Source organism: Cavia porcellus, unplaced genomic scaffold (assembly GCF_034190915.1).
Source record: "Cavia porcellus strain 051 isolate PalLab524CR breed Dunkin Hartley unplaced genomic scaffold, mCavPor4.1 scaffold_31, whole genome shotgun sequence".
Classification (NCBI taxonomy): domain Eukaryota; kingdom Metazoa; phylum Chordata; class Mammalia; order Rodentia; family Caviidae; genus Cavia; species Cavia porcellus.
This window is the reverse complement of record NW_026947514.1, coordinates 45,435,194-45,447,473: the sequence shown is the minus strand read 5'-3', so window position 1 is coordinate 45,447,473 and position 12,280 is coordinate 45,435,194. Positions and strand designations below refer to the sequence as shown.

Sequence of the window (12,280 nt, the reverse complement as noted above, 5' to 3'; positions counted from 1 at the left end):
CACCCCTGGCCCCCAGGCAGTGACCCAAGTCGGGACGTAGCTCCGCCTGAACGGAGGGATGCGTGGGGCAGGGGCGCCCGTCCTGCTGTGCCAGTGAGCCCCTCCAGGCCGCGTGGGCACCAAGGGGCAATGACCCTACGGAAAGGACTACAGCCAAGCGGCAGCATGTTGCTTAGAACAGCGCCCGAGGCGTCCTACGCACCATAGAGCTGGCGGCTGTTATCTTTCCTCCAGGCCTGACTTCAGTTTCACCATCTCTGAGGAAACTCTGGGGAAGGGGTGAGGCTGGGTCACCCGTGTGCGTATCCAGTCAGGCGAGAAGGACTCGCAGCCACACGCAGACAGGGCTGGACCCCGGGCTGCATCTTGGAGACATATAGAAAGATAAATAATATCCTATCCCTGTCACCGAAGAACCCACAGTTTGAGAAGAAGACAAAAGGGAGAGAAAAAGATCTGCGACTTAAGGCAAAATGTGCGCAGGGACAAAGAGGAAAAGTTAAAAAGGAATACACAGAGGGGTTTGTAAAAAGTTAGAATGATTCTTGCTTGAAATTTACTATTGCCGAGTGTGGTGCTGCACACCTGTAATCCCAGAACTCGGGAAGCTGAAGCAGGAGCATTGCTGCAAGTCCCGCCTGGGCTACACGGTGAGACTGTCTCAAATAAACACAGTTATTCACTTGAGGTCTTCAGTCATCCACGCCTCAGTTTCCTTGTTTGTAAACGCAGGCTTAATAAAAGTATCTGCCTCAGGAGATCATCCTGCCGACTAAGCGACCAGCTCTGCGGCGAGGCCCTCCCGCAGCGTCCCCAACGCAGGCGTCAGTCGCCCCCGCAGTGAGCCAGGCGCCGGCCGCGTCTGAGGACTCAGGAAGGCTTTCCGCGCGGGATGCAGCCAACGGCCGCGAGAGGGCGCCCGCGGGCCCCGGCGTCCTCGTTACCCGGGGCAACCGCGGCGCTCAGGCCTGCGAGGGGCAGGACCGTGTGCACCGAGGCCCGGAGCTTCTGGAGCATGGAGCCGGGGCCCGGGGCAGGCGCCAAGGCGGCGCGGACCGCCGCGGTCTGCACCGGGAGCTCGCTGGAGCTGTGCGCCTTCCCCGCCACCCTGGGCTCCTCGATCGCGACCGCCGCACTCGAGCAGCTTTTCGTCGTGGGTGAGAGGCCCGGCGCCCTCTGACCCCGCAGACTCTCCGGGGGGGCGGGGCAGCCCGCCCGCCGGAGCCGCTTCTGGGCCTCAAAGGCGGGGCAGGCGGGGGGTGGGAGGGTCCGAGGGCGCCCTCTGCCGCCCCGGGGAGCTGGGGGTCCCCGACAGCTCGCGCAGGTACCTGGGGCCGAATCCCGACCTCCTGCTTTCCTCTTGCAAGTTTATCTCCCACGGAAGAACGTCCATAAGCGACTCTTGTTCTGTTAGGTAGAAAAAAGTATGTGTAAAAGAATGTGTTAGAGAATCAGCCAAATTTGACCTTGCATGGAGATAGGTCAGCATTTCAGTTAGAAACTGCACCTGTTAGCCCAAGAAAGGACAGTTCTTGTTTAGTACAAAACCATTTAGGCGGAACAGCAGAGTCTCTCATTGTTTTGCTGTAATCTTATCGCTGCAAAACAATCATGCTGATTTGTTAGTTTGTTGTTATTGTTAGTTTTTCTCTTTTAGAGGACCTAATTTAATTTCAAAACTCTTATCAGACAGGCTTGGAAAGTGTTACTATGTGAAGGTTGACTAGCTGTGAGACTTCAATTACTTATAGTCTGTATCCAAAGTCATTGCCAGGGAAGAATCTAGGACCTTGAATTCTCTTAGTGCTTGCTCTCTGGGTCAGCTCTCTGGATCAGGGATCTTCAACACTAGTTCTCGTGCATAAATACATTCTCTACTAATAATTGTGGCCCCTCAGAAAGTTTTTCACGGGGAAAAAATTTATTAAGCCCCGCTTTGAAGGTGAGTTACAAAAATGTATAGCTGCCCAGCCAGCTTACAAGCAGCAATAAGCTTGTGCTCACCGAAAGGAGTTGAGCAACACCTGGGCAGCTTTAATGTGCTTTCTTGCAGATTTACTAACTGGTTTCCACTTGGTGTGAGAGTTTGGTTAGACATGTCACAGGCTCCACAATGGATAATAAGGACAGGAGCTCTTGCTCCACCCTCCCCGGTGTGGAAGTGTGCGATCTTATTGCATGCTCAGATGTTTCCACAGAAGTAAAAATGTCATGGTGGGATGAAACTGTGGGTTCAGTGTAGAGTTCTGGCATGATAGTATTTTAGATTTACTGTGTATTCAAATCTGTGTGTATGGAACTACTGTTAATCAAGCCTGCATCACAGGCATGTTGGATTATGCGCTTAGTTTACTGATTTTCTTTGTCTGATCCTGTTCACACCCTTCTTTCTACCATTAAACATGCAAAGATGAGTTTGTCACTAAGGACCATAAGGCATACACCTAAACTGGAATACTGTGTAATAGGAAACAACAAGCAGAAAACAGATGCATATAAAGCACAATAGAAATTCAGAAATAGATGTAATTTCCAGCATTTGAATCAGACCGTAAAAGGTGAATAGGATTTGGATGGATAAATAAGAGATCTTAACTTTCTAATCCTTTTTCCTTTACAGAACAGTCTCTACAAAGCGACTATTTTAAATGCAATGAAGAAGCTAGGATCTTTCTTAAGGACATTGCTCTTGCTGTTAAAAAATTGGTACTGTATAATCTGTAGGAACTATGTTTTTAGTCATCCACTTAATTCTTTATCAAATTTTAATTTAACACCAGCTCTGTTCAAGGTACTTAAAAAGGTGAATAAGAAAAATATTTACCTGAGTTAAAAACTTTTTCTTACAATTGACTAAGCATTTACATAGCTGTAGATTATTGCCCTGTGTTTCTTACAGAAATCTGGATTAAGGGGCCTGTGCCTGAGTGAGGACTGGCCCACTTAGGAAAAGCAATTGGGATGACAAAAGAGGTAGGATATCTCCCACGTTCTTCCGTGGGAGATAAACTTGCAAGAGGAAAGCAGGAGGTCGGGATTCGTCCCCAGGTACCTGCGCGAGCTGTCGGGGACCCCCAGCACCCCGGGACAGCAGAGCTGCGCATCGGACCCTCCCACTACCCGTCTGCCCAGCCTTTGAGGCACAGAAGCGGCTCTGGCCAGGCGAGGCTGCCCTGCCTCCCTGGAGAGTCTGCGGGGTCAGATAAGGGCACCAATACATGTAAGCTCTATTTTAAATCCATCTGCCTGCCCACCAACCAACTGACTGACCAACCAAGCAAGAGACTATCTCTAGTGGAAAAATCACATGCTTGGTGTTGCTTGCTATAAGCAGCTCTTTTCCTAACCAGTGAAAGATTGCTTGACATCTATTCCATTGAAGTAGTCTGTACTGTTAGGGAAAACAAACTCTTCCAGTTATACTATCCTGGCCCATGCCAAAAACTCCTCACAGAAATGTTTCTAAAAGTCCTTTCTGAGATGTCACAGACATGTGTTCCTTTGATATCTCTGAATAATGTTTAAAATGTTTCCTTGGCAAATTCAGCTTGGTGAGATCTCTTCACTGGCTTAATATTGAGGAAGATGCATATCTGCAAATGTAGAAAAATTGCTGTAAAATGAAGTTTGAGGCTGCCCATTGCTGATAAAAATCTCATTACTTGATCTTTTATAAATTGCACATAATTATGTGACTGTGTCACCTCGTCATGTTTTATAGTCCCTCTGTGCTGACTGACAGACATGCACACTGGCTTCTGCGCTGTGCTGCCCTGGAGTTTGATGGATACCTCCGCTTGTGCTGGCTTCTTCCAGTTAGTTTTTCTCCAGGATGTACAGGGGCTAATACATTTATTGTGGCCAAATAAAATATCTAGTATGTATCCATTTCATGTCTGAGCTATAAATCCTCTTAAATTGTGTGGGAAAATCCATTTTTAAAGTAATAGATATTCATCACTATTATAAAAGAAATACATATTTACCGCAGAAGTTTTAGAAAATAAATAATCACACACCTGTAATCCCTAGCACTAGGATGGCTGAGGCAGGAAGAGCAGGCTGAGTTTGAGGCCAGCTAACCTACAAAGTGAGCTCAAGGCCAGCCTGAACCACATAGTGAAATCCTGCTTCAAAAAAGACCAAAACCCTGCCTTGCAAGCAGGCAGTCATGAGTTCAATCCCCGGTACCAATAAAAAGGAAAAAGACAAAGAAAAAAAAAAAAAAAGGCCAAAACCTAAAATAAAAATAAAGAAATAAATATATAAAAAAAGGAAGAAAGTAAAATCACTACAATTTGTACCCTAAAACAATCACAGTTAGCTCTGATTTTTACTTATATGTGCTGTCTGCATTGAGTCATATTATAGGAAGTGACATGCTATATATACAATTTTGCACTCTAACTTTTAGTTGGTAAAATATAATGGCAATGCCCTGGGTCATAAAATAGCTTCATTTATTACTATATATGACCATTATTTAAAAGATTATGTTTTTACTAACTGATTTTTTTCTTTTTTTTAAGTAGCCCAAGTCAACCAGCCTATTTGTTTGGATTTATAGGTTTGAATAATTTACAGGTTTTATCTATACATATTTTGTAGGTAATTTTCACTTTTTAATAATCAGATATGAATCTTTCCTTTAAGATTGAAATTGAATTCAAGAATCAGACATATAGAGGAAAAGCTTTCAGCAAAAATTGAAAGATACTTTAACAATGACATCTTAAAAGCTAGAGAGTATGTCCTTCCCCACGTTCTAATCCATATAAAATAACAGCAGAGACATTTAATGAAAATTCAACCTTGATGCCAGAAACATTTATAGAACATTGTATAGGAAACCTGTGTTACTATTTTGATGGGTTGACATTTAAATTTTTTTTTAACCTGGGAATCAAACACAGGACCATGCACTTGCCAGGCAGATTATGTAGCTCATATAACCCACTGAGCTATATCCTTGGCCTGTGAGTTAACTTTTTAAAGTGAAATTTACATTTTCAGGAAGAAATGAGAAAAACCACAATTGATCATCTGGAAATGGAAACCATGGAACTCAGCAGATTCTACTTTGTGTTGCAGACTCTGCCTGACAAGATGAACAGAGAACTAGAAGGTACTTTTGAGGTTATCAATCATAGAGACCTGGTCTGTCTTATAGGAAAGTAGACCCAAGTACTTTTACCAAGATGAGCTTAATAGTTGCTGCTGGTGTAAATATAGCTAGAAAGATTACATACAGTGCAATCAATAACAATTTCCACTTAACCTGTTAAGTAGAAATAACATATGAAAATAAAACTTTCATTTGTGTAAGTTAGCTTTAAATAGACTACAGGTGCATGAATTGGCCCATTCCAAATTGATGTTATTCTGATAAATAGGCTCAGTGCACCTAAATCACTGCTCTATTTCTGTCTTTGTGCCTTTGGTGACTTGAGGTACTACATAAAAGTGGTAATACACTATCCATCCTTTTTGACTAGCTATTTCACTTAGCATAATCTTCAGATTTCATTCATATTATAGAATATGTCAGAATTTCCTTCCTTATGAAGGCTGGATAATATTCTCATGTGTATACTCGCCACAGAGTGCTTATGCACCATGGTTGGATACTTGGCTTGCTGCTACCTCTTGGCTGTTATGAATACAGTAAGTCCCTGACATATGAATGAGTTCCCTTTCAAGAGAACATTCGTAAGTCTAATGAAGTCAGTGTTACACACCTTTGACACAAATGTGCAATGTAAAGCATAAAAAATCCAAAGTGAGGTCTATTCATATTTGTGCAAGTTCACAACTCAAATTTTTGTAAGTCAGGAAATTAGTATCATGCTGTTTGAATATGAGTGTCTAAGTGTCTGTTACAGATTCTGTTTTCAGTCTCCTGGCTTTGTGGAAGTGGAAGTTCTGGGTTTATGGTAAATCCACGTGCAATTTTTTGCACAGTAGCAGTTCCATTTTACACAGCTAGCAGCATGCACAAGGTTTCAGCTTCTCTATGCCATTGTCATTTTCTGGGTTGTTTCTGTTTTTAATGATAGCCATCCTATTGCACATGAATTAGTATTATCTTGTGGGCTTGATTTTCATTTCCCCAGTGATGAGTGACATTCAGCATCATTTCATGTACTTATCATTCACTGGTAAATTTTTTTTGGAGAAATATCTATCCATGTTCTTCTTCTATCTTTTAATTGGATTTTGAGGTAAAGGAGTTGAGTGGTAGTTTATGCAGTCTGGATGTTAACCCCTTATCAGATATATGATTTGCAAATATTTTCTTCCATTTCATGTGTTTCCTTTTACTTTGTGACCTTGAAAAGCAAAAGTTTTCAATTTTGACATAGTCTAATAAATCTGTTTTTTGTTTCTGTTGCTTGTGTTTTTGGTATAGTATCCAAGAAACCAGAGCCAAATTCGATGTCATGAGGTCTTACCCTGTGTTCCTTCTAAGAGTTTTTGTTATTGATTTGTTCTGTTTGGCAATATAGGTGTCTTAGTTTCCCATTTCTGGGATGAAATACCTGACACCAATGAGTTAAGCTCACAGTTTGTAGAGGTTTGAGTCCGTAGTTGGCTGCTCCGAGGCAGGGGAGCATGGCAGAGGAGCATTTCAGAGGAGAACGAGCCCACTGTGTGGCACACAGAAGGGAGCAGCAGCCACCTCCCTTTCCCTTTAATCCTATCCAGGCTACAAGCCCACACCCAGAGCCAGTGTGGGACTCCCCATTATCCTCACCCAGGACTATGTTAAAGCAGTGAGTGGACTAATCTAGTTATCACACACCCTAGCTGCAGCTGCCTTTGAGAAGCCCCACCTATGAGGACAGGAGGCTTTAAGGGTACATCTAGATCCAAGCCATAATAGCAGGACTCAAACCAGGGACCTCATGTGTGAGGCAGATTCTCTACTACTGAGCAACGCCGGAGCCTCTAACAGTTCCATAGTTATAGTTCTTCCATTTAGGTCTTTGTCCTATTTTGAGTAAAATTTTGCATCTTATGTGAGATCAGGGTCCACCTTCATTTCTCTGGTGCCAGTAATATTGATTAAGGCTTGCAGATGAGTTCATCTTTAGGAACTGCCTTAAACAAAAATGAAAAGTTTCCTTCTCCCACTAAGTGCCACCCACATTCAGTGATTGGTCCCTGGGAGAGTATAAAGCCTACCTGCAACTTTGAAGTACCCTCACAACTCCAAAGCTCTTCACAGTTTAACCTCTCCTCAGCTCTGCCCTGCTTCTCCTTCCCTTCCTCAAAGAAGGTGCTCCTGAAATGCAACATATTCCTACACAAAAACTTTAGAATCTGTTGCTCAGGGAGCCAGTCTTTAAAAATTGGCCCTAATAAATGAAAAACTTAAAAAAAAAAAAGATGTTCCAAGTATCTATTGGCTCTCAGCTCCATGTCTGCACTTCATAAGGAGCTGGACTCTATAGACTTGTTTATCAGCTGGCACAGTCTAAACTGTCAGTAGAGCATACTAGAGGGATATGGGGGGATATCTTGGTTACTTTTCTCTTATTGCTGAGACAAATACCTGATGCCCAAAGTGAAGCAAGGAAAGGTTTATTTCTTACAGTTTGAAAGTTTCAGTCCATACTCAGTTGGCTCCAAGGCAGGATGGCATGGTGAAGGGACAGCTGGCCATCACAAGCAGTAAGAGTGAACAGCACAGAAGAGGGCAAAGCACACCCTCTTCCTGCCCTTACACTGTATGCTGGCTCCACCCCTAGGCAGATGTAGTACTCACACCACCAACCCCAGTGCTAGACAATGAACCAATCGCAAACGCTGGATTCAGCCACATCTATGATTGTATGAGGCTTGAGGGGCCATCCAAACACAAACCATAACAGAGGAGGAAGGGATTCTTTTTCTGGCTCCAGTTTGCCCAGCTTGACAGACTCTTGCAGTGCATCTGGTTTCAGCAGCATCTAATAGTTGGCAACCCATAGCATCCCCCAGTACTCCTTGGGTAACTTCATGATAGAGTGCTGTGACTGTTAATCCTGATATGTCAGCTTTGTTGGATTAAAAAATGCGTAGAAGATTAGTAGAACTTGCCGCTAAGTGTGTCTGGATGGATCATGGAGACAAAGCCTTGAGCACTCTATTGGTCCCTTGCCCATTCCTCTTGCACACTGCTCTCCACTGCTTTCCCATGAACTAAATATCTTTGTTTCAACATACCCTTCTTCCATGCTACTTCTTCCTTGGAGCCAGGAAACCATGGACTGCAGTATTCTCTGAAACCATGAGCCAAATTCAACCTTTCCTGCTTTGAATTGTGGGTGTCAGGTTTTATGTCCAGCAATAGGAAAGCTGACTACTATAAATGTCTTCAAGAGATACCACTCCATGAAGAGTTTGCCCTGCATTTCCTTGCATAGTTCTATAATTTCCTTGGATAGTCCTAAAATGTGACCCCTCCTTATGGATAAGTACCCTAACACTCCAGAAAGTAGATATCTAACCCAGGACTTTGTGAACTTCTTTGCCATTTAGTGAGCCTCAGCCTTTCCAGTGAGGTCTGCCTCCCAGGACTAGAGGTGCTGCTTCATGTGCATTTTGTGTCAGCCTTAGGCATGGTGGCTGTTGTCCATGCCTGCTACTCCCAAGTTCTCAAAAGCTCTCTTGACTCCTTACTATCCATTCCCTTGTTGTCTCTGTAGTAGTTAAATCTCATTACAACAAACTGTCTCTGTTCAATTTGCGTTGAGGTTTCTGTCTCCTAACTGAATCTTGGCTGATACTCTGGTGTCAGATTAGGGAAAATATTGTGACCTATACATGCAAATAAAAAATAAGGCCTAGAAAAAATGGCACCAAAGCTAGAACTGAAAATGTTTTTTCTCTTTATTGTCTAAGATTGGGTAACTTTCATAAACACAAAAAATTAATTTTAGAAGGAAAAAATAGATCATATTAGCTCATAAGGTCATTGGTACATGCTTACTTATTCAACATATCATAAAGCCTTACTGCTTAAAGTATGGCCTTCAGACCAGCAGCACAAATAGCATCTAATAGCAACCTAGAACATGCAGATTCTCTGGGCCCGCTGCAGGTCCCTGTGCTATGTCAGAGTCTGTATTTTAACACATTTCCTAGGTGATGTACATACATATTTGAGACACAGATTTTGAAAAGCCTTGCTACATAGAACATTTTAAATAATAGCCTAGAGTTGAACAGGCTGTACTGTGAAAACTAAGCCCAGCTCTCAAGGAAGCTACCCTGGTGTCTAAAGAATTTGTAGTGTAGAAATGGGTATAGTCTAGCACTTCCTGAAGAACAATGTTCACAACTTCATGTTTGTTGACTCTTTATCTGTCATGTCCTAAATTATCATCTGAAACACTGATTTGTTGTTTATTCATCAATAGTTACTTCTTTACCACATTGGGTTCCCCAGAAAACAATGACTTTAGTAACTATTATTTTTTTTATTTAAAGAGAAAAACAAAACAAGACAAAGCAAGACAGTAAAAGGCTACAGTAATACAGAATTTCAAGAGAAAAAATATACAGTAAGAATTCACTAGTAAATAGATTACATATTGTCATCTCAGAAACAGTTGTCCAGGTTACAAACTTAAAGCATACTAAGTGGACATTAATACAGTGAGATTACAGACAGTTCTGTTCAATGATCCAACAAAAACTCAGTAATATGGTTTTCTATCCTACACTCTTAAATACACTTGCAGTTGTATCCTTTAGATCACTTTCTTTCCTCCCTTTTTTACACTAACAATCACACATTTTGGGTTCCATTACTACCACAGTTCTTATATCTTTTTCTTTGAAGAGGAAAAGAAAATATATATATATAAAACAAGAAACAAGACAAAACAAAACAGAACAAAAAAACCCCACAATATGAGTCAGAACAGGAGGGTGGACTTAGTATATAATGCTAAAAGAGATTACTAGGTGATCAACAGTGGTTACCATTATGCCTCTTGTTATCCTACAAAGAGGTGCCTATATCAGCTGGTATAAAAGAATTGAACAAAACAGTACAGAATAAGACCAGTAAAACCCACATTGGAGACCTTGCAGGACTTCCAAAGAAGATAATAGTCAAACCATAATGGGCATCATAGAGTATCTGGTTGCCGTCAAAGTGGTTGCCTATACCCTCAAATTTGATACGATTAATCAAAACAGAATATAATAAAATCAGTCAGAACAAGATGTGGAGAACAATACAAGGGTTCAAATCAGGTTAATAGGAAAACAAAAAAGTTACTATAATATATCCTGCTATTTTTAATTTAGTTTTCCCTTAATTAAAAGATACTAAGAAATAAATTAATTTTAAAAAAAGAAAAAAGGGGGTGGAGATTGAGATTTAAAAAAGAGCACATCAATAGCACAACACAGGTCAGAACCGAACAATTTGAGCATCATTGTGTTTCACCACCAGATAGCCTGACAATAATAGTAGTTACCATAGTGTCTCTTTCCTTGAAATATTTGAGTCTAACTTCGTATACTATAGTATCAAACTTATCAAGACAGTGTGAAACCATTCAAGAGAATGAAAGTATTACAGGGTATTTAGAACCAGCTAACAGAAACCGAACTTCGGTTTCTATGTGATCTCTTTGCCTATAAAAAATTTTGCTTATACTATTGCATACACTAAAATATAATAAGATGCAACATGTTAAAACCAATGGAAACAGATGAACAGCAACTTGATGGGGCTTCAAAACAAGATGATATCAAATCAGCACTAACTATTATGCTGTCTTATTTTCTTCAAAATAGCTATTTGTAGTATCGCAGACAATAATATAAAACAACCCAGATTAAAACCATTCCAATTAATGAGTGAAAACATTATATGGCTTCAAACCAGTGTAACTGGGGACCCTGATTTCCACGTACTTTTATGTATTCTTATCATTACTAACACTAGGGAAACAATTCGATATTTATACATGTGAGTTTGATTTATTTCACTTGTGAGTATGGTCTCAAGGTGCGTCCTTTATTTATAAATGTCTCAATGTGATCATTCTTTATAGCTGTGTAGTACTCCATTATATAAAAATGCCACAATTTTTTATCCATTCCTCAGTTGATGGACACTTAGGTTGTTCCCAATATCTGGCTATTACAAATTGTGCTGCTATAAACATGGGTGTACATATATCACTGTGGTATGATGCTTTCAGCTCTTCTGGGAATATGCCTAGAAGTGGAATTGCTGGGTCAAATGGGTCTTCCAGTCCCAGCTTTCTGACAAATCTCCAGACTGACCTCCACAATGGTTGCACTAGTCTACACGCCCACCAACAGTGCAGGAGAGTTCCTTTTTCCCCACAGCCTCTCCAGCATTTGTTGTTGGTGGCTTTCTTGATCTTGGCCATTCTTTCAGGAGTGAGATGAAAGCTCAGTGTGGTTTTAATTTGCATTTCTCTAATGACTAATGATAATGAACATTTTTTTCATACATTTATTTGCCATTTGTACTTCTTCATCTGAAAATTGTTTATTCATCTCAGATGCCCATTTTTGGATGGGGTCTTTGAATTTTGGGGGTCTGATTATTTTTAATTCTTTATATGTTTTAGACAGAAGTCGTTTGTCTGAGGGGCAGTTCACTAAGATTTTTTCCCAGTTTGTGGGTTTTCTTTTCACTATGTTAGAGATTTCTTTTGACGTGCAGAAACTTTTTAATAATAGGTGATCCCGGTTATTGACTCTGGGAAGTATTTCCCGTGCGGTTTGAGTCTTGTTCATGAATTCTGTACCTACTTCTATGTCTTCAAGGTTTTTACCCAATTTGTCTTCCAATAAATTTAGTGTTTCTGTTTTAATATTTAGATCTTTAATCTATTTAGATTTTACTTTAGTATATGGTGATAGGCATGGGTCTAGTTTTAGTTTTCGGCATATGGAGAGCCAGTTTTTCCAACACCATTTATTAAAGAGACTGTCATTCTTCCAGTGAACATGTTTGGCCCCTTTATCAAAGATAAGGTGGTTGAGTGTGTTTGTAGTTGTGGTTGTATCTTCTAATCTATTCCACTGATCTTCGGCTCTGTTTTGATTCCAGTACCATGTCGATTTAACTACAGATGCTTTGTAGTATAACTTCAAGTCAGGGATTGTGATACCTCCTCCCTAGCCTTTGCTGCTTAGAACTGTCCTTGCTATTCTAAGTCTCTTCTCACTCCAGATGAATTTTAGGAGTGATTTCTCGAGATCTATGAGGTGTGTTGAGGGTATTTTTATCGGGATTGCA

General features: G+C 41.0%; 1 protein-coding gene across 1 annotated transcript in view; it reads left to right on the top strand.

Annotated features, from left to right (window-relative positions):
• Positions 1-877: 877 nt before the first annotated feature.
• Ccdc175 (coiled-coil domain containing 175) overlaps positions 878-12,280 on the top strand; it is a 58,363-nt gene continuing 46,960 nt past the window's right edge. Inside the window, exons 1-3 of the mRNA XM_003472482.4 lie at positions 878-1,157; positions 2,621-2,706; positions 5,014-5,125. Coding sequence (XP_003472530.3) covers positions 893-1,157; positions 2,621-2,706; positions 5,014-5,125 — 463 coding nt within the window. The 5' untranslated portion in view covers positions 878-892. The remainder of the gene's footprint in view (positions 1,158-2,620; positions 2,707-5,013; positions 5,126-12,280) is intronic.